Source organism: Epinephelus moara, chromosome 13 (genome assembly GCF_006386435.1).
Source record: "Epinephelus moara isolate mb chromosome 13, YSFRI_EMoa_1.0, whole genome shotgun sequence".
NCBI lineage: Eukaryota > Metazoa > Chordata > Actinopteri > Perciformes > Serranidae > Epinephelus > Epinephelus moara.
Genome location: NC_065518.1, coordinates 20,592,822 through 20,615,441, shown reverse-complemented (window position 1 = coordinate 20,615,441; position 22,620 = coordinate 20,592,822). Strand labels below are relative to the sequence as shown.

The 22,620-nt window shown below is 42.2% G+C and overlaps 2 protein-coding genes across 2 annotated transcripts; one reads left to right on the top strand and one right to left on the bottom strand.

Annotated features, from left to right (window-relative positions):
* The first annotated feature begins 86 nt into the window (after positions 1-86).
* irf3 (interferon regulatory factor 3) lies at positions 87-9,300 on the top strand. Its single transcript, XM_050060452.1, has 11 exons — positions 87-315; positions 1,867-2,033; positions 2,113-2,284; positions 4,047-4,120; positions 4,219-4,258; positions 4,391-4,456; positions 4,572-4,817; positions 5,024-5,114; positions 7,105-7,394; positions 7,494-7,612; positions 8,109-9,300. The coding sequence occupies exons 2-11, from the start codon at positions 1,869-1,871 to the stop codon at positions 8,220-8,222; spliced, it is 1,377 nt and encodes a 458-aa protein (XP_049916409.1). The 5' UTR covers positions 87-315; positions 1,867-1,868; the 3' UTR covers positions 8,223-9,300.
* A 5-nt stretch (positions 9,301-9,305) lies between these two features.
* si:dkey-94f20.4 (synembryn-A) lies at positions 9,306-15,190 on the bottom strand. The gene is made up of 14 exons (XM_050060451.1): positions 15,026-15,190; positions 14,515-14,609; positions 14,378-14,425; positions 12,921-12,938; positions 12,718-12,807; positions 12,010-12,623; positions 11,603-11,738; positions 11,086-11,274; positions 10,883-10,977; positions 10,580-10,730; positions 10,386-10,481; positions 10,131-10,275; positions 9,691-9,970; positions 9,306-9,456 (listed from the first exon to the last, which is right to left on the bottom strand). The coding sequence occupies exons 2-14, from the start codon at positions 14,602-14,604 to the stop codon at positions 9,315-9,317; spliced, it is 2,094 nt and encodes a 697-aa protein (XP_049916408.1). The 5' UTR covers positions 14,605-14,609; positions 15,026-15,190; the 3' UTR covers positions 9,306-9,314.
* Between the last annotated feature and the right edge of the window lie 7,430 nt (positions 15,191-22,620).

Sequence of the window (22,620 nt, the reverse complement as noted above, 5' to 3'; positions counted from 1 at the left end):
AAAATAACCGTGTGTGTGTGTTTGTTTGACCCCGCCTAGTGGGCCCGGCTGGCATCAAACTCTCGTGACGTCACACCAGGAAAACGAAACCGACTAGTCGGAGTTTCCCGAGAAAACCTCAACACATCAGGGAGCAGCCGGTCCGGACTGCAGACGGCATTTAAGGAATAGACAAGTGGTGTTGACACACATACACCTTCATCTCTTACTCACAGCCGTTACCCTGCATCGTATTTCTGACGCTTTGACCCCGAAAACGAGCTGCACTTGAACTCAACACACAACACCGGCTGAGACCTCGGCGCGAGCCCACAGGTAGGAGAACCGTTATAACGAGCTGTCAGTGCTGTGTTTACGTGTTTCACCTGAGGTTAAAACTTACAATTAGTGCTCTGTTGGGAAGCTGTTGATGAATGTTAAACCTGTTATCACACATGTAACTTCTCAGCTGTTGTTGTTCCTGCTCTGCTGTCACACATGATCACACAGTCACAGGAGTGTTTCATCACACAGATAGAGACTGGGGGCGTTAATTATACGTACTCAGTATGTCATGTAAAGTGCTACATGCTGCATTCAATGTCAGACTTTCTACTTTTATAACCTAGTACAAACATTAAATTACTGTACACCAATACTAGTGTAAGGGCACATTCTTCAGCATGAGTGTGCCACTTAAATACAGTTTTCTGTAATATTTTAAGTACTTGTTTTATTATTTATTTATTTACACATATCAGAGTATTGTTTGCACTGTGTGTAGAACCACACCTGGGCTGACATTCTCCTGCTTCCTCTTACACCTCAGAAATTGCAAATATAAGCAGATTCCCCCAGCTGCACAGTGGTACTGCAGTAACCAGGATGTTGATGCTCAGATGCCGTGTGTTGCTTTTTTTAATTCTGTCATACCTTTTATAATTTATTGGGTGTGGGAAAAGACAGAAAGGTAAAAGAGTAGTACATGCATCATAAATCGATAAACATGCAAAGGTGTAATCACATAATGAAATAATCCAGACAGAGCACAGGGACAAACTTCAAATGAAGAGAAACAGCTTAATGCAGAGTACGTCACATGCTCAGGTGCTGAGATCACGTGCAAAATCAGGCTATGTAAATAAGAAAGAGAAGTAGAAGATATACTGATTTTTCGCTCTGTTGTCATATACACAACGGCTCGAAATACACACACATGCACAAACAGGACCTATACGTGCATTAAATGGAGAGACGTCAGAGTGAGGGGGCTGCCTTGGACAGGTGCCCCGAGCAGTTGGGGGTTCAGTGCCTTGCTCAGGAGGCAAACTTTAGCCTCTCCAGCTACTGGTCCATACTCCATACTTGGTCCGTAGTAGAACTTGAGCCGGCAACCCTCCTGTTACCAAGCCACGTCCCTACTGACTGAGCTACTGCTGCCCCACCTGCAAACAAAAGAGACTTTGCATCTCATTGTCCTCTTAGCAGGAACCTGCACCCACGGCCTAAAGCTCAGAGCTCATACTCCCTTTGCAGTGGGTGATAAGGACAGTCCGATATATGATATGATGGGTTTTGTTCTCCATACCTTACGACTAAATGTCATTATACTACATTTTAATGTTGTTTGCATGAGAGGTTTGGAAGACGCTGGAATATCTACGTCATCTGTCTATGTCTTGACATTGGTATCAGACCAATGAATTGAATTTTGGTCACTGTCACAACCTAATTTCAACCAAATATCAACATCTAATGACGCTGGTATAAGAATATATTAAATTCTCTCTATTATAAATGATCTGGAAATTGAATTACTGATGACTAGGGATGCCAAATGGAGCCTTGATGACACTGTTGACATGCCATTTTGTCTTGCTCCTGCAGAAATGTCTCATTCTAAACCACTGCTCATCCCTTGGCTGCGGACCCAGATTGACAGCAAAAGGTATCCTGGTGTCCAGTGGACGAACCTGGAGCAAACCGAGTTCTCCATCCCGTGGAAACATGCTTTAAGACAGGACTCCTCCGACATGGACATCCTCATCTTTAAGGTGACAGTCACACTCAGTCATCATCAATAACACGATTCTAAAAAACTCCCTGCCTTTAACTTGCGTCTTTAACCTGCAGGCCTGGGCAGAGGGGAGTGGCAATGGGCGGGTTCATGGGGACCCCTCGGTGTGGAAGAGGAACTTCCGCAGCGCCCTCCGAGCCAAAGGCTTCAAACTGGTCAGCGACAACAAGAACGACCCTGCTAACCCCCATAAAGTGTTTCGCTGGCCGGATGAGCCAACGTCAGGAGGTGAGGATCCACCAGTGCGCCCCATAGACAGTCAGTCCTTTATTGCAAGGACGTAGGTTTCTTTCAACACTTGGGTGGACATTAATGAAACGGGTGGTTTGGGGGTTCTCCGCCAGAAATTTTTGAGCATCAAACACTTAATTTCCTGTATTCTGGTGATTTTAATGCACCAACTTGTGCCTTATCTGCATCAATCTATGGTGTAAATGTGGTGAAAATGTCTTATTTATTTATTGAGGGGGGCATGTCCCCCGTGTCCCCCCTGAAATTTACACTGATGCTTTAGGTAGTGGACACCAGGCCAGCTGATAAAGGACTGTTTCCTCTGATGATCTGTACCTAAAGCTATGTAATGACATGTGTATGTGATCTGTATTCACTGGCATTAAATGGATTTGAAAACAAAAAAGCACCTTTCCATCTATGTGGCCACATACCAGGGGCATTGTAGTCTACTCTTTGCGTTGTAGTCGGGGAACGTGGGACTGATTACCCAGGGCCCCAATGGGAGGGCGGTCCTCGAAATGCCTGGGATTAAACACTGTCTGCAGTTTTTTATTTTTAATTAATTTGTGCTATAACTAAATTAAAATTGCGTCAATTAATGGGTTGAAAGACTGTATGAAAAACAGTGAAGCTTTTAGAGACCCCTTTCCCCTCAGGTACAAATGGTTTAGTCCACCCTTGCACTTTTTATTGCTGCTAGGCAACCACCCCATCACGTCCTTACACTAACCATCCCATATAATCGATCTACCATTTTTTTGTTTGTTTGTTTTTCACAGTAATTAGTAGCTAGTTCATAAAATGTTGAGGCAGAGGGAAGTGGCTGTGGCTCTGGTTGAGCGTGAGAGGCTGTCAGCAGATGGTTTGTTCGGCACAGATAAACCGAGATCTGTGTGGGGACATGAGACCCTAATAAAGAGGGTGGATCACGGGGAGTACCACCAGTTGGTCCAGGAGCTTCTCCTCGATGATGGCCGTCTCCAGGCATAGTCTTTAGTCTTTAGAATGACTCGTGGGCAGTTTGACAACCTGCTGTCTATGGTCGGGCCGTATAGCTCTGGTTATCCACCAACCACTACCACCAGTTTCTCCTCTATTCTTTACCAACTGTAAACTTGTTGTCATGACCACCACAGAAGGTCCGCCTCTCAAATCATTCAATTGGACAATGGGAAAAAGATGACGAAAAAAGAAATGACGTGGGGCACTTTTCTGCTCTGAGCTGAAGTTTTTTCAACTCAAGGAGTTCAGAGCGCTCTGGCAAAAAGCTTCATTCTCATTAACAACAAATACAAAAAGGCGCCTCCAGCTCCTAAAACACTTTCTGTGCGAACAAGGCCTTATGTTGCTGGAGCACCAACGTACACTGTCATGTCTTTCCCCAAGAAATCAGGGTACCACAAAAAGAAAGAAAGGAAAGGGAAAGAAAGGATCAAGAGAGGAAGGACAGGGGGCCCCACAGAGACTGCTTATGTATAGTCCCCAGAATTTGGTTCTACGCCCCTGCCACATACACCACATATCTGATTACCTCCTTACCTGATTTGATCACATTACTGTCTGTTTTGCATACATTTATGTCCGGATTTATGTCTCTGTGGTTGAGATTTGTCAAGGTAGTATGCAAATTCTGAGCCAATACCATTTGTAAAGGGGATTAGAGGGAGGATTAAAGAGGTGTTTCTGAGGCGAATAAATGATTCAAAGATAGCGAGCTGCAGATGTTAACTAAGCTTCTTTGCTTTCACTCTCAAAGCTAACTCCTCTGCTGGATCCCAGGACCAAGATGACCCTGATTTGTTTGAGGATTATGGCTTTCCTATACAAGAAGTAAGCAGCTGTGTTAGTGGATTGTAAAATGTAAATGCTGTGAAATTAAAACATGTTATTGAATTGATTTGATGATTTGTGTTTCTGTGATATCTCAGAGCCAGGTCGTCCCATGCTTTGATGACTATCTTCAAGCCGGTAAGGGATTATTTATTATCTGGTGAATGAATTTTTGTATCTCCGAAGGTAAATGTGAATATTCCCAGAAATGCTCGCTAATTTGGAATCACTTGTCTGAATATTTCTGAACCCATCACTATGTGCCAGCAGACTCCCCTGCCGGCCAGGATATTCTCCAGGAGTGTTTAAAGGGACTGAACATTGGCCCTGAACCAGGTATCAGCTCTGCTCGTCATTTCCTCCTCGCTGCTGCAGTGTGAGCAGAAAACAAGAGTATCTAAGTTACTTTTTTCCTAGAAACACTTTTTCAGTTTCTCCAACTTTTCCACAGAGGGCACCGCAGGCTTTGAGCCTCCTCCTGAGCAACAACAGCTCCAAAACCCGGTTGTGATTGGTGGACATGCGTTGCCTGGGCAACAGCAGTATCCAGTAATGTCTGAGGGTGCAGTCGGTGAAGCTGGGTTGCCTGAGCAACCGGCACATCCAATGGAGGGAGCCGTGGGAGGAGCCTGTGATGGGCAGTTGGTGGAGCAGTTTCTTCATACTATTACCAAGACCAGTGATAGAGATAATTTCAGTAAGTTGGATTTTACTGATTTGCACAGACACTAAAAATGACATCCTTCACAAAATATTAACATGGTATATCTTCAGTAAGGCCATAAAAACAATGTGGCCTGTTAATATGAATAATGTCAGTCATGATTTACACCTTGAATAACCTGTTTTTATCAGCTGTTAATCATCTTTTCTCATGAACTTCTCATCTCTTTGAATCTATAGAGACTCAATTCAGGATAACAGTGTACTACAGAGGAGTGAAGGTGTCCGAGCAGCTGGTTCAGAATGAAGATGGAATTCGCCTCGTCTACAGGTAACATAAAAATAAAGCTTCCATCAACTTCAACTTTATTTTTGCCCCTGTGAACACACAAGAGTGTGCATACATAACAGTCGGAGGGAGGTGGGAGGAGCCAAATATAGTGAGCTAAAACAATGGAATACAGCCTTTGCATCATCAGAGTGAACTGAATGATTGGCAGCAACTGAAGTGAACAAGTGGGTCAAGTTGGGGCTCAGTTTTCATTAGAAGTTCTCTTTTTATGAGTTTGTCAAATGACTTCATAACAGTGAAGTCAGGGCCTCGGGTCTAAAATCATTTAAATCATTTTTAAAAAAAAAAAGCTTTTATCAAAGGAAATGTGTCTCATAAATGTTCAAAATCCAAAGTTTAGCCTAGTTAGAGAAGTAGTCTGGTATTCTGGGAAACACATTATTCTCTTTTTTGCTGAGAGTGAGAGATGAAAAGGTCGGTACCACTCTCATGTCTGTGTGGTCAGTATGTCCAGTCAGGAGCCAATTAGCTTAGCTTAGCATAAAAAAATGGAAACAGGGAAGCAGCTTGCTCCGTCCAAAGGTGTCAAATTCTGCTTACCAGCTCTTCTAAGACACTTTTCACTCCTGATATTATCATGCGTCTTGGTCGATCAGATCACAAGTGGACAGCTTGAAATGTTTGTTTACACTTGGCGTTAGAGTGTGTCTCAAGTGACCACTTTTGATCGGACCTCACTTCCCCGCCCTATATGCAAATGAACACACGTCAGACACCGTCATAGGAGACTACTGCTGCGGGACTGTGACCGTTGGTGAGAGTCCACTCGCACACACACACACACACGCACACAATGACAGGGCTAACTGTCAGAATCCCACAACTAACGTTACCTAAAGTGCTGCAGCATGCCTGCATCATAATCAACTGAAGCAGCTACACTGTCAATGGAAGCAGGGGCACTGCACTGCTCGCCGCTATTTGTAACTGCTACTTTTCCCCAACTAGTTGTTGTTTTTTTTTCTCCGCAGTCCTCCAACAGTTAAAGAAATGACATAAAATTAAAAATAGAACAGTCTGTTTTAAAATGATTAAAATAAATACGTTATTTAAACAGAGGCAATGTGAAGCAGCAGCAACCTTGTTGGTATTTTTACATTTCACATTAAAATAAATCGATCAAATCAATGCATCCTGTTGCTAAAACGATCCATTTGATTAATTCAGTACTAGTTGATAGAGCCTACACTTCCAAACCCTCCCTAACCAACTCCACGATCACTTGGGAAAACCCAATATGCACATACAGTGAAGCTGGCAGCAACCACACGCTGCAAAGACAGAGTCTGTGTAGCAGGTAAAAACACCGCTCCGCTCCACCTTCGTGACGCATCATGTCTTTGCCCCATGTATTTTGGCTGTCATTGACAGGTGTAAAGACTGAGTGGAGCCGATTCAGTGTTGCTGGGAGTTTGTTGCTTGTGCTAACTGGGCAGACATTGAACTGACCATTCGCCACGAGGAAAGCTGCTCTGGTGACGGTCCTTCAGTGCTGTGTTAAACCTGTGTAATGGCAGCAACAGAAAGCTTATCTGGTGGGCAGTCAGATAAGCAAGGAGGTCGGCTGAGTCGGCGGTCCTTCAGTGTGGCCCATGATACATGACTGTACACACTGTTTAAAGAATGTGACCATATGCGGCCCAGGCCACCTCCAAACATGGTCTGAGTGATCGAATCTCTCGACAAACTGAGGGTTACATTAAAACCTGTACTTAGAGCTGTGAACTTGTGATGCCATCACCCAAGACCTGTGTTATTTGAGGTGTAAACAGGGCCTAAAGCTCATTAATTAGCACCAGGCTAGCTGTTTCCCCCTGTTCTCAGTTTGTGTGTTAAGCTAAGCTAACTGGCTCCATTCTCATCTAACTCTCTGCAAGAAAGAAGCGTATTTCCCACAGTGTGGCTCTGCTGTGCTTATAACCTGGCTTTCAGCTGAAAATCTAATGACTGAGTGTTGTCTTCACATCAGGCCTGACCTCATCGGGCCGGTTGTGGATCACGAGTCAGGCCTCACCCTGGTCTCTCTGCCAAGTCCGGGAGCCATGCTGGATCAAACCCAAGCCAATCTGACCCAACGCATCTTGGACAAGCTGGATGGTTTAGACGTGGGGGTGTCAGGCCACGTGGTCTACGGACTGCGACGAGGGGGGGAAACCAAAGCGTTCTGGAGCTTCTCCAAGTTTGACAGGAACAGGCAGCCCCAAGAGATTTCTAAACTGCAGCCTCAGCCACTGTACCAGTTCAAGGACTTTGTGCGAGGTTGGTGAGAGGAATTATGTAGCTTTTTGTCAGCCTGTGAATATGTGCCGTAGCCTGCAGGTTGGCTTGATGCAGTGATTGATTGTCCCTTCCCTCCAGGAATATTGGACTTCATTGATGGGAGAGACTGCCCTCCGTGCTCCCTGTTCTTCTGCCTCGGGGAGAAGTGGCCTGACCCAGACAACAGGCCTTGGGAGAAGAAACTCATCATGGTGGAGGTGAGAGTACCTTTGAATTATTAAAGGCCACAGACAGTGTTGTGCTCTCACAGACCTTAAAGCAGTATTTCAGTTTGGCAGAGACGGCTATTTTTTTATTCTCGCTGCACACACCTCTATCAAATTTCATGAGTGATCAAACCCCCCAAATTGCCCACTCAAGGGAGCTGTAGTCAGCAGCACTTTTCAAGAGGCAATTTTGTCTCAGTATTGATTAATAGCAGTGAGAGAACAAAGCCTGAATACCGGTGGTGACAGCTGATCCCTCGGGTGTAAAAGGTTTTTCTGCTCCTGAGCCTCAACAGAGGAGCGCATGCTGAGAAATGAACAGCTTATACAAAAAGTTACTTTAGAGAAAGCGGCTCGACACGTCTCATTGCTCCGGCTCTCTCGGATTTCACAGCTTCTGTCAGGCTCAAATTTGCCATCTCGCTCTCCTCGTTCTTGTCATGGCATCTGACTTTCTGCTCCCCCCTTCTTTATTTGTCTGTCTCAGGTGGTCCTGACGTCAATGGAGGTACTGAAGGACATGGCTGTAGGAGGTGGCGCCTCCTCCCTGCAGTCTGTGGAGCTGCAGATGTCCCTCGAGGAGATGATGGAGATGTACTGACACATTCTGCTGTGCCTTCAAGTCATTGTTTACCCTTTGTAATCCTTAACAAGAACATCTCAGAAATAATCATGTTGACACGTACACCAAATAGATCATGTACTTTCAACTTGCACCATGTTTAAATATGAATATGTGCTTTTAAATTAATTCAGACAATGGCGTTTTTTGTGTAAAACAATGAGGATCTTCTTCCATGATTAGTGATGCATTGGTGCTAGTGTTTGAGGATTAAAACCACATTTCTAAGACAGCGTGCTGCTTTCCAATGCAAAGAAACTGAGCTAAATAAAGGATCCGTCAGCTCAGGAGGTAAACAAACTCTGTTCGCAGGCCTTCCACTCTTCCTTCATTCTGCCCTTGCAAATGTTTGTGTACTGAAACAGATAAAGACGGACACTTTCAGAAAAACTAATCAAAATTGAAATACTGTGTGTAGCCATTAACTCAACTGCTGAGTAAAAACTACAATCAGACTGGAGTTAAAGTTGATTTATCAGTGTAGGTGTGATCAGAACATCTGGATTCAGTCTAAATGTCTTTGATCTTGCATCAGACGATACAGTTTTAGCACCGTGTTCACCTGAGCACAGTCTGAGACAGTTGTGTATCGCAGCACACCAGAGAAATATGCTGTGCAGATGTTTATTTCATCTTCTACTGAACGGTCACAGCTGACCAGTTAGAGTGTGGACCAGCCTGTGGTGGGATTTAGACTGAATGAAACTATGCATTTGAACATATAATATCAACACAAACAAAATGCTTCCAAGACTTTATTAAAATATTGGGCAATATCATCATCATTTCTTATTTTCTACTATCAGTCTCAGTCTCCAGTGTGACCTTATAGCAGCTCTATATTATTAGTCGGAATCCAAAGAATAAAAGAAAAGAAAAAATAATTTTAAAAAAAGCTCTTTGTATCCTATTTGAGTTTGTTTAGTTTCATGTTTCACTGGGTGTGGGTGAGAACTACTTCACTTCATGTCGTCAGCACATTTACTTCACACACTGTATGTATGCACTGTTAAACTTTAGAAATGGGATATTTACAAAATAAAATCATGTGAATGAATGGGTTTAACTGTTTCAGTTCTTCTCTCCTTCCTCTGCTTCTCCGTCGTTCTCTGACTCAGACTTCACCTCCTCAGTGAGGGAGTTCTCCCCCAGTCCGCACATTGGGACCAGTTTGCCCTCTGAATCCACCCCCATCGGCTGGATAATGCTATCTCTGCAAAACACATGAGGGGTGAAAAACATGGACCATTTATTCATTAGCATTGTTCTTTTTGTAATTTCAGGGCTCATACAGACATTACAAGATGAAATTCAAAGACTTTCAAGTACTTTTCAAGCACTATTTCCTTTAGGCTTCAGTGAGGAGTGTCACAGGTTTAAGACTCCCTTATATGTTTCACACCGTTAGTGAAAGGTTGTCGATAAGAGACACTGTCACTTCACTGACCTGGACAGCTTGTTGAAGAGCATGATGAGCCTCCGAGCCTCCTCCTCCTTCTCCTCCTCTGTCATGCCCTCCATGGGGTCTGGCTGTTCTGCCTCCACCCGCCCCGTCACTGGGTTGATGCGATCTTTGACCTGCCGGTACTCCTCAGTGTCCGAGTCGGAGTCGCTGGAGTACTGAGCGTCAGAGCTGACAGGCCTCGGCACCTGGCCGCCCAGCAGACCCCTGGTGGCCAGCAGGCCCGCTGCGTTACCGTAGCCTGTGTACTTGACAAAACGGCTCACTGGAAGTAGATGATCAAAAATTTATGTTGAGGCAAATCTTTTATTTTTCACATTATTTAAAAAAGTTGTGTCAACTTATTAAAACTCTGTACATGTATAGGGAGTAAATAATGCATGCCGTAAATTCTAGTGGAGTCTCCATATGATGTGTTGTCTTACCATTTTCCTTGCAGAGGACAAAGATGAGGTCAGCAGCGCAGTATTTGAGGTCTGTGTCCAGGTGAGTCATGAGACGGATCAGTCGGCTCTTCACTGTGGAGCCTTCCTCTGGCCTGTGTGACAGGTCTCTCAGAGGAGGCAGGATCTAATGACAGGAATAAATTACATCTTCAGTTGTCTAGTTTCAAATATAATCCAAATATTGTGAGAGGCGCAAAGCTTTCTCAGAGGTATCATGGTTTTGGGGAGTATTACATGTTTCCTGATGTAATGGCGTGTTTCTCTGTGGGCCCTACAGCTCTCTGTCAGCAGATTGAGGATTGGTGTCAACTTCTCCTTCATCTTCTCACCCTGAGAAGCAAACAGACAAGACAGAATCCCTCGAGTTATAACAGTCGCTCTTTTAAACTTCAGGCACAAATTCTTAATTTTAGCTTTTGCTCCCTCACCAGCTCCAGACGTTTCTCCATGAACATCACCAGGGTGTGGACACAGTCCATGTTGACCCCCTGGCACTGCTTGGAGTCGGGCGCCAGTGGCACCATAAGCAGCACATCGAGACACTGGAGAGGCAGCGCTGACAACAGGTTGACTGTGTGGCTGTGGGATTGAGATACAGAAGAGAGAGTGAAGAAAGAAAAATGCAACACCAGCAACTTTAAATGCATCTGCAGCGTAGTTGTCAATAATGATTGATGATAACTGCCACTGCAGTTTCCTTTCTTTACGACCTCACTTTTGTACATGCTCACCCCTGCAGCGCATCAGTGTCGTCCGGCAGCAAACACTTCCTCATCAGGCAGAGACGCAGGATGGCCACCAGGTGTCGGTAAAGAGCTGCATCATCCTGAGGCAGGAGGGAACACACAGTGGGGATCATTCCTCTCCATGTAAGTTAAATTTCATACTCTGATAACACACCTGGTGGCTGACAGCTTTATTCATAGTCACTGACCTCACTTGGCTCCTGCCTGTGGGTGCTGTAGGTGATGTTGAAGAGGATTTTGAGGATCTCCACGATACACTGAGAGGTGTCTGGTGAGATTGGTGGTGCCGCTGGGTCCAGCACGCACTCATACTGGTCCTTCCACTGAACCTCCAGGCAGTTCTCCAGAGCTGCTGTGAAGATGGACACACCTCCCTCCTGCAGGAGTTACATAAGGAGTGTGAGAGCAGGAAGGAAGCCATTTCTGAGGTGTAAACATGAGTCTATTTATATCATTATTTGAACAAATCCAAGGTAACATGATAAACATATGGTTTCAATGTCTGAATATTCTTATGTATTAAAAGTTGATTGCTCTTTGAAAAGGTGTACTTGCATTATGATGCTATTAAATAATCATTATATCAGTGGCATGAAATGACAATAATAAATAATTTATTGCAATTATCTCTGGGACAATGTATCATCCACCAAATGTAGCTATTGCAACAGGCCCAACAGTAACTTTGTGTTTAAGTGAGGTTACCTGTTGAAGCTGAGAGCTGAGCTCCCGCCGTAGTGCAGTAATGAGGAACATGAGGCGTAGTTCATAGAACTGAACACTGGAGGGAGATGAGCCTCTAACACCGGAGGACAGAAGCTCCACAAGGCCACTCATGAGCCTGACGGAAAAAAATAACAAGAAGTAAGCTGTCTGGAAACTGATTTGTACAAAAGCCAAATGAAGGTTATGACAAAATACTGTCACGGTGATTAGCCATAGACAATTTTGTCTGAGCTTCACTGGAAATACCCTAAAGTCATTTAGGAATGTCTACGTTTGACCGTAACGTGCAGGAAAAAACTGCTATGTGAACCCAGACAGACAAGTTACAGAGCCAGCAGCTGTGTTTAACAGTGTTTTGGACTGTTGTGTTCTGTGAGGACGCCCACCTGAGAGCACTGAACCTCTCCTGTGCCCAGGTGCTGTTGTACACAACATTACACAACACCTTCATGGCCTCCTTTCTCTGTGCTTCCTCTCCTGAGCTCCCTTCCTTCTCCTCCTCCTCCTCCTCCTCCACCTCAACCTTGCTCTCTCTGCGGTCCTTCCTCCCTCGCTCCAGCATCTTGTGATGGATGCCGCCCCTGTGCATTTCGTTGATGCTGGTCCTGTGGCTGCCAAACCAGCTGAGGCTGTCCAGATCTTTGTCGCTGTTGGCGTTGCTTATGTCACTTTTGGCGTCGTCGTCTAAGAACTCTTCATTTTGGTCACTGGCTTCGACGTCACCCTCGTCCTCGACGGGGCGGGGATGTAACGCTTTGGCCTCAGCAATAGAAGTGATGATGGTATCGTAGAAATCAGAGTCAGGGTCGCTGGATTCATCGCTTGTATCAGCTGTGGTCAGTCCGGCTAGTTTGGCCAGCGTCAGGAGAGCGTTGTCTGTTACCAAGGGAGCCAGGACCTTCTTGTCTCTGGAGAGGATTCGCAGGGTACGTAGAGATACTCTCAACAGACGACTTTTGATTCCTGTTTTTATGAACCTCACCAGGACGACAGCTAAATTCTGAGGATGAAAAATATGTATTTAGTTTAACAACGTTCTTCAAAAAAAAACAACAACTGTCAATCCCTCTGCAGAAAGTGACAGTGTGAGGCACCTGTCTGAGGATGAGACCTTGATTCTCCTGGTCGTACTCATCACAATCGGAGTCAGAGTCAGTGTAATCCCTCACTTTATTCTTCCTGAACTGGAACAGCAGAGCAAAGAACAAATAACATCAAATACAGTTTATTTAGGCTGCGCTCATATGCAAAAAAAGCAATACTTGAGCATAGTTTCTGAACTGTGGCAGCACTGTACCTCTTCTAGTTTTCTTTGCTTTAGGAAGTGGGCAGTCCGATTTCAGTGAGCAATGCAGCAGAAGAGAGGAAATAATGTCAACACATATTTGCATCATCACTGTGGCTGTAGCATCAGTGTCATACGCAACCATTCAGAGCACTGGCAAAGAATCAAGGACTTGGGTGGACCCTGATGCTTTTGATGACGTCATGTATTATAATAAATTTACTCATCAATTGCCTATAATGATTGAGCAGTCTGTGTGAGTGAAAGTGAATCACCATATTTATCATAACAGGAAAAGGGAACTACATTGGATAAGATCAGATTAAAAAAAAACAAATGACAAATTTACAAATTAACAAAATCTAAAATTTAGTCAAATTAAATAAAATTGTAAATCTAAATAAAATAAATTTAAACAAATAAATAGAATTTAAAAAATTAAACATAAAATGTATGTCATCAAATAAAAAAATTTGATTAAATTCCTCATCAAACCAAATTAAATAAAAAGTTGAATGAAAAAGTATGAAATTAAAATATAATGACAAAGAAATACAATATTTATATTTACATTTATTATTTAATATCAAATTAAATTATTAGATTAAAAAAGTTAAACTGATGACATTTTAAATTATATACATTTTAAAATTAAATCAAATTCATTTAATTTCATTTAAATGAAAAAATTACATTAAAAATAAGATTAAATTTCAAAAATATATATAACATTAAAGGATAAATTTAATGGAAGGACTTACTTTCCATCAGATACTTTTTTTTTGGTCTTATTTACATTTGCCTTTTAAAAAAAAATCATAAATAAATAAAATAGCATAAAAATAAATAAATAAAATAAAGAGGGTACTGATTCCTAGATACTACACTTCAATCCCTTACATCCACATGGGCATATCCTTGCTTATTTGTCCTTCTGTGTACATATATGCATTTATATAGATATATTTATATACATATCTACCAACCCTTACACATCCCTATCTGTCTGCACCTCTTCAATCAATCAGGTCAGTTAGAATAGGGAGGAAAAAGAGCAAAAGAAAAATCACAACCAAATAATACTAAAATAACTGAATAAATACGACATAATAAATTTCACAAATAAAAAAACAGAACTTTGCTCTGTACTCTCTGGCCTTTTCCTCCATTTCATTAAAAGTGACATTAAATCAAATTAGATTTAAGTGTTGCAGTATGTTGTTATTCAATTGCTCCACCTGGGCTCAATCTGCCTGACCATGCAGGGATAGAGGATCAGGAATAACTGATACAGCACATTTACTAATCACAGACATACTGTGGAGTGGGGGTGGGGATGAGTGGATGAGACGGAGGCTTGGGGTGAGGGGGGGTTAAGCAAAGGTTAAGTTCAAGGAACACAGGTAGGACAGGGATATGACGGTTAACTTTCTTTCAGTTAATGGGTGCATCAGTAAAAACTAACTTACTTTCCTTCGGTCTCTCTCCTCTGCATCGAAGAAGAAGCACTGGGCGTACTGTGGGAGAGAAATCAGGACAACATAATGGTCTCAGCAGCAGTGTATCACCCAGACACGGGGATATGTGAGCTTCTGTGTTGTTTTACCTCTTTGTTGAACTCCTGCAGCTGAATCTGAACACCGTTCTCATCCCCCTGCTTGATGCACTGGATAATCCCCTCCAGGTCCACGTCCATGCTTCCTGCGCACACATAAACACACACACACAGGGACAGGAATAATCATTCAGGCCATAACAAAATTAAAGTTACACAACGACAATAATAAAGAGGATGGTCGGTGACAGCGGTTATGCATGATTACACGCATAGCTACAAAAAGACACATCCCGGTACGGTATATGCTTGGTCTGATATTCACCCAGTGGAAATAAAAGCCAATAAATGTGACAATAAAGAGCAGAAATGATAGACTGTCAGTAAAATAGTCATCCTTCCATCTTATCTTCACTTTAACAATATACGTTGGATCACTGATAAATGCCTCCTAGCTAATGAAAGCGGAATCTTGTCCATACTAAGATGTGTTTTTACACACACAAGAAAAGACTGCAAACAGATTACAAGAGTTTAACTCCATACGCTTGTCTTAACTTACCTTAATCCGCCTGGTGATATAAATTAAGTTTAAGATAATATACCGTAGGTGGGCCAAAATGTCCTTAAGTGCTTCACCTTGCCTTCCAGTGTTTCTCAGTCCACGTATGCACAGTATAAAACGCTCTACCTTTGAATTTGCTCAATTCACTTGCTTTCCAGTAACCCTCATGCACTCAGCATGTCTCTGCATCTCTATCTCTCTGTCTGTCTCTCTGTTATTCCCTCTCTCTCTCTTTAATCCAAGAGAGATGCAGGAGCCATGGCGTGGTTATGGTTATAATCCACTAATGGACTCTAAGCTTATATCTCTCAGTGCTGACCCTCTAACCTACAGGTTTCCAGACTTGTGCTGCACTGTGTGTGTGTGTGTGTGTGTGTGTGTGTGTGTGTGTGTGTGTGTGTGTGTGTGTGTGTGTCTCTCTCTGTGTGTCCAGCTTTAACACACTCTTTCACTCAAATCTCTTAATAGCTTGGGAATAGCTGACATAACCATTAAGGTTTTGTTTTTATCACGCCTCTCGAGCTGTTGCCTAACCACACTGGTGCTACTGATGGCTCAGCTGAACCTTGACAAAAACACTGCTGAGAAATGTATCTACAGAGTCAACTAACATGACCTCAAAATTTCTCAGCTGATAGCTTATAGGCCGGGAGCCAGGTCAGATGTTTTCTGCTCCCTTTTTTTTTAACTATTATTTCCTGTTTGCCTGTATCTTCCGCCATAATAACCAGTGGCAAACCCCTGATTCAAGTGCAAATTCAGTTATGGCTTTTGGTTTTAGTGTGCCCCCCTACCCACGATTTTCAGCACAACCATCTGGCCACCCCGATGAAAACTTTCTGGGGATGCCACTGATCACAAGTTAATAACGGACAGTTATTAAGGCAGTTCCAAAACCTCCTTTTTGGGACATGTTCCTGGCAAAATGATGTAAATGCAAATATGAAGGCACTACAGCATGAATATCTTACTATATAATGACAAAAACTCTGTGTGTGTGTGTGTCTGTTCCACGTTTTTCTCCTCACTGACTTGGTCAATCCATGTGAGTTCCACGTTTTTCTCCTCACTGACTTGGTCAATCCATGTGAAATTCCGCACAGTGGTAGAGGGTCATGGGAGGATGCGAATGAAGCAATATTGCATCAATTGACCAAAGGGGGGCGCTATAGCAACCGATTGAAATTGCAAGCTTTGAATGGGCATATCTCATGCCCCGTATGTCATACAGACATGAAACTTTGCACAGAGATGCCTCTCCTCATGAGGAACAAATTTGCCTCAAAAAACCCATAACTTCCGGTTATATAGATTTTACGCCATTTTGAATTTTTCTGAAAAACACTTAAATCGATCTCTTCCTAGGAAGTTTGACCGATCTGCATGAAACTCAGTGAACATAATCTAGGGACCAATATCTAAAGTTCCCTCTTGGCAAAAGTTGGAAAACTTACTAAAACTGAGCTTCTATAAGGCAATGAATATTGCGGAGGGCGTGGCTCATCACATAAAGGTGTATAACATCTCAAGGGTTTCACCCATCACCACGCAACTTTGTAGGCATATGACCACACATAATCTGAGGGGACCCCTCCATTATTGACCTCATCAAACAAAATGGGGGCGCTAGAGAGCTAATTTCTTATCTAGGCCTAACCGCCATATCGATTGTTACTAAACGTGGTAGATATGTAGCACAGGACGCCTCAAGGTGACTGGAGAAATTTAAGCTATGTCCCATGTTTGACAAATGATACCATTCTACCACTATTGGCAATGGTACTACTGTACTTTCAATAAAGCAATCGTACTATCAAATTCACAAAAACTCTGTCTGAATACATTGCTCTTCTTAATGGGTTCAGTTGACTATTTAATCTGCAATTTCCTATGACCTGTATCCCAAACACACACCATGTGAAACTGTACGTGGGCAACTGTGCACTCAATGGGTATGGACTAGTTAATAGAAGTTTGAAAACTGGCAGGAAGTATCCTGAAACTAAGGGAGAGGAAGTGAAATAAGATTCTTGGGCTTTCTACCTCACTATCTTAAATAAATCACCAAGAAAATCCCCCAAAGACCACTTGAAAAATTCTCATGAAAAATGATTTATAATCAAAAATGACTCCATCAGCAAGTGATCACATACAGCATACCAGACCTTACATGACTATCGCTCATGCCCATCTGCCTAAGTGTGTGTGTGTGTCTAAGTAGGTGAATGTAATGAGCACTGTATCAGGTTCAGGCTGATGATGAGGATATGGTTTATACCAGTAGTTTTCCAGTTGTAATGCATTGTGTAACCAATGCACATAGAGTTTCCTGCTGTGGAAGTTTTGGGTATACTTGTGTTTTAAAACCTGTGTGCCAGGATTCATGTGTTCTACTTGTTAAACATTTTTTACTTGTATTACACAACCTTCTCTCTTTTTTGAGAATATTACTTAGCAATAGCCATATTATTTTAGTTTGGTATAACATTTGCCTTAAATTTGTTACCTCCAATACCCGGTTGTGAATTACCTCAGAGTGTAATGGTCTGTGAATTAAAATTACCATGTTGTACATCGTTTAGATAATTGTGTTCCTTAGTAAAATCCTACAATTTATTTTTAATTATTTTGAATACATAAGTTATTTGTCCAATTGAATCAATTAGTGTCCTCTAAAACTTATAAATAGATTTAAAATTAATCAAAATTGACCCACTGGTAGTTAAAATATAGCATCAGGGGCGGACTGGGACTAAAAAACAGCCCTGGACTTTGACTCGGCCCAGCCCACAACAACCGGTGCGCATACGGTATGCGCTTCCTTCTTCTTCAATTTGATTGGCGGCCGGCCGGCTCATAGATATCTATGGGCCGGCTGGCATCCAATTTAAAGGCTGCCACCTAGCGGACTGGACGTGGAACAGTAGATTATCAGGGAGAAAAAGGAAAAAACAAACAAACAAACAAAAAAACGGTGATGACTGCGTGGCGGCCGCCGGCCGTCCTGGAGTACCGGCCGTTCTGTGATTCTCCAGAATCTCCAGATGGCCAGTCCACCCCTGCACAGCATCATCTGGTTTAAAAGGCCATTTTGAATTATAAAAACAGATTCAGCATGCTTAATAATCCCCCAAACCACTCCAATATTGTCCAAATAGACCACGCAGTTGCTGAATTATTATGCAAAAAGGTGGTTAAGCTAATTAATGCTAATTATGCACATTTCAAAATATATGCAGGACCATTTATAGCATTTTCTAAATGCTGTGGACCCATACTGTACATTTCCTACTTTGGGGTACACAACATTTGCAGGTACACAATGCTGGCAAGTAGACTATCTGGAAGGCCAGTAACTGAAAACTCTGTTTTTAAGATAGAAAGGTCATATTGGGCTCAAATTAAAGCTTACGAACCAAGCAGTATCATCCTGGGGTTAAAAATGAAGCCAACATTTATGCACCAAAAACTGCAGTTTCTCTAATGGCCACTTGAGGCTGGCTCTAAACGAGTCGGTCTCCACAGACCCACATGTTACAATGCCCAACTTTACAGCGGAAATAAACATGTTTACAACCAGTTTTGGTCTCTATAGCTAATTCTAATATGCATGACAACTGTACAGGGGGTGAATTTTATTTTTTATTTATTTGTGTAATACAGCACTTTTATTTTATTTTTTTATTTTATAACCAATGGCTGATGTCATGGTAGCTTTGTGCATTCATTTATGCACCCCATGTTATAATCTTTGGAGAGTTTTCTATAGACAAATGAGGCAGTTACATTCCCCATAAAATACTGGGAAATAGTAGTTTCTGATGAGACTTTAAGCTGACAGTAATTTCTTTTGTCTTTTTGGGAATTTTCAGAATCAGAATCAGAATACTTTTTTCTCTGTGGTATTTCAAATGAAAACAACAGAAAGCCCCAGAATTCTTTTTTGCTACTTCCTTCTTTGTTTCTGGATACTCCCTGCCAGATTTCATATTTTTATGACTTTTTACACAACTGTAGTGCCTTTATATTTTCATCTACATCATTTTGCCAGAAATATATCCAAAAAAGGGGTTACGGGCCTCTGAATCCAAACAGCCCCGAGGTGAGGGTGATTGTTATCAACTTGTGACGCCCAAGGTACAGGCTAACAGAAAATAGTGAAAATATATAATGGTGAAAGCGGAAAACATCCTGAGATCTGAACCTGGCTCCCAGCCTATTATAGCTTAAAATGTCTTTTTTTATTGGCCAAGATCATAGTATCATGTAAATAAAAAAAGGTATAGTGAATTACACACTGAAAGTATTTTAATGCTGTTCCCGTGCTGGTTCCACACGGAGAAGCTTTTTATGTTATGACATACCAGCCATGAAGTCTGACAAGGTTATTTATCTCTTTCACAATATGTGCGCATCATGTTTACATTGCAAGTAAACTTTAAAATGTTACTTTATTCACAAACTACAGATGGTACCAATCTGTATGAAATCAGCTGCATCAGAAATTAATCTGCAGCAAAAATATTGCTCAAATTCAGATTTTATCCCAGTAAATCAGATGTTTTTGTTTTCAGCTTGGCTAACCTACTTTCACCTGCTATACACAACGTCCTGTAAAGATAAAGTTCAACTTGTTGCAGTGTCTTGACTGCCCTGAGAGACGACCTGTGTGAGAAGATGACATATGAGTGAATGACAGGCTTTCCTGGCAGGATGCTCACTCTTGTGCCCGGTGGGTAGAGGAAACAGAGTCAGGAGGCTGAAGTGGCCGGCCGGTGGCTGCAGGCTTACAACAACAGGATGCGCACTACGTCAGCGAGAGCGGGAGAAAAGTCAGGAGGAGTCCTGACAAAGTGCTCGCATGGAAGCGGACGCATATTCCTTCAAGATGAATTAGACACTTGAGATGTGGGATATCAACAAGCGCGACAAGAGACCAATGACCCTTGGTGACCTTTCAGACCAGTGGGAGAAAACAAGCGTATACTGATGTATGCATTCCGGGACTATCTGCTTTAATCATCCTGACACAGACTAACATCATGACTAACCATCATTGCTGCTGGGACACAATATACCGCATGTAGCTTAAACTCTGCTGACCTCTGTTACTGGAATCTGTTTCAGACCGAGTAGGGGGATATCCATGTTTTTGTTATAGTGTGTGTTTGTATGTCATAAATCATTTATTGAATGCTTAATTGCTTATGAATGGTAAATGGGGGTTTAAGTTAAGTGTTTACAAATTGGTAAATAAAAAATAATTGCATATTCATAGATTCTGGATGTATTTAAAAATGTCTACAGGGGATCTTGAGTTAAAGAAGTAGCTTATTTCACTGCTGGAAAGATGGTCTTTTCATAAACTAGGCTGAAGTAGAAAGATGCAAATACTGGTGCCATATGACCAGAGAGAACAGAAAAAAAGGGCTGTGGCATTCACTTTTGCTAAAAAGGTAGAAAACCTACAACTACCAGAATGCACTGTGACACACTGGACTAATAAGCGCTCCTGCTGGTGGGTGACGTACCGTTATTTGCTCGTATAGTTAAATGGTGAGCTAAAATTTGTCTCTGAAAACAATTTAGGTGAGAAATAGGCAACACAGTGACAGAATCTGGGTTCATATTGATCAGCACTGCCTAGTTTAACTGTTTGATCTAAGTTTGCTCTGAGTGTGGGAGAGCGAGAGGGGCATCTCTCGCTCTTGATCCGCTTCTTTACAGTTTATCTGACTGAAAATGAGGTACAAACTGTAGTTCGAGAAACAGCCCTCAAGCCACCAAAAATCCGATGTCATGTTTCACATCATTCTGGGGAGCAAATGAGCGGGCAGATCTGGGCGCTGACAAGATGGAGGGAAGATTTACCCACATACTACCCACATTGTTATGATAGAAAGCTGGTTGAAAAGTAAAGCAAAGTATCCCTTTAACAAACAAATGTGGTCATTACACATATTCTCCAGGTGAATTCCAGATTTCATTGCAGGGGGCAGAAAAAGATCCTGAAACTCTCCAAGAGGAAAGAAACAACATTAATGTAGGACTGCAACTAATAATTATTTTGATTGTTGATTAATCTGCCTATTGTTTTCTCATTTTATCAAGTAATCATTTGGTGAATAAATGTGAGAAAATGGTAAAAACAAAATGGCAGTCACACTTTGCTAAAGCACAAGATGATATTATTGAATTAAACTTGGGAAAGCTACTTTGCTTGGAAAATTACTTAATTATCTGATTCATTTCTGTCTTTTGTTTTAGCCCTCATTAGTAACAATGTTTTCCTTCTATTGTAGTATGCATTTATTTGGGTTTAAAATGAGAGTGCTCATGTTTTTCTCACAAACCCCTGATTTGCTCACAGATAGGCTGCAGCAGGTGCACAGGAACAAGTTTATTGTGAGAGCTAAGACTTTGCTTTCTTTTGGCACGTACTGTAGTCTCTGCCGTCATGCAAGTCGGTTGTAATCGTAAAACAACAACACTTAGTGTATTTCATTGCTTAATCGTGAAATCACAAGACTGACTCACTATTCCACTGCTAATGCTGTAGCATGCACGCGCGCCAGTGATGACTCAGTGCACTGCTCTGACAACACAACCTGCCCAGATGGCTGTCACAGGAAAGGTTCACAATAGAGCCGAGGGGGGAAGTTGTGATTCACAGAGAGGGTCGGAGGCTGGGAGAAACAGAGTGTGGAGCTTGGAAAAACGTGACACTGACTCCCTATGGATTTACAGTATTATTAAAAGATTAAAAATAATGGGATAATTTCCTAGAGAGATGATAGAATGTGGCTTTGTGCCAAACCTGAAAAGTTTATCGTTTCTTATTTCTATGACCATTTATAAGTGGGCTAGCGAAGCTTTGAACCACTCCTGTCTGCTGTTATTGCATCACATTATCTGGAAAATTAGACTTATTATGTTTGAGGAAAAGTATAAGATCAAGAAGTTGTTTTTGAAACTCTGCTTGTAGCGGGATGTGAGTGAAGGACATTTCAGGAATAAACATGCTGACGGCAAAAGTGACTCAAGGGAAAAAGGCACAGGAAAAATGGGGCGATAAAGAAAAGCCTGGAGGAGAATTGGGGTTATTTTGGGCTCTGCAGGCTTCCTGCAGGTGATGGAAATGAAAGAAAGATTTTCTGGAACAATTGCTCAGCAGCAAGTGGAGTGAAGGAGGAGAGAGATGGAGGAGGATGTGGAGGAGGAGGGGGGGAGGTCGGTGGAGCAAAGGGAGAACACTGAGAATCAGTGTAAACATCTCAAAAGGGACAAGGTCACCTCGAGATAAGTACAATGTTATGCTTGGATGCTTAAAGGTTGTTTATGTAAGTATCACAGCTCATGTAAATAGACGATAAAACTGCCATCATAACTGATTAATTGCAAGTGTGGGAGTTGTCTGACAGTATAATGACTACGCTACAGACACACCCCCTCACCCTGCCATCAACCTATAAAGGACCAGGAGCAGAGAGAGGTGACAGACTTGGACACCCAACAATCAAGAGACCACGAATGGTTCACTCAAAAAGCTACAGCGGGTGTTGGAATTATCTTGGTGGTAAGTTTCATCCTGC

Coding starts and splice junctions, on each gene's coding strand:
- irf3 (XM_050060452.1), top strand. CDS start 1,869: ATGTCTCATTCTAAACCACTGCTCATCCCTTGGCTGCGGACCCAGATT. Junction 4,818..5,023: donor CAGTGATAGAGATAATTTCA/GTAAGTTGGATT, acceptor TTGAATCTATAG/AGACTCAATTCAGGATAACA. Junction 5,115..7,104: donor GGAATTCGCCTCGTCTACAG/GTAACATAAAAA, acceptor TCTTCACATCAG/GCCTGACCTCATCGGGCCGG.
- si:dkey-94f20.4 (XM_050060451.1), bottom strand. CDS start 14,604: ATGGACGTGGACCTGGAGGGGATTATCCAGTGCATCAAGCAGGGGGAT. Junction 10,731..10,882: donor GACACTGATGCGCTGCAGGG/GTGAGCATGTAC, acceptor TCAATCCCACAG/CCACACAGTCAACCTGTTGT. Junction 9,971..10,130: donor TGTCCTCTGCAAGGAAAATG/GTAAGACAACAC, acceptor ATCTACTTCCAG/TGAGCCGTTTTGTCAAGTAC.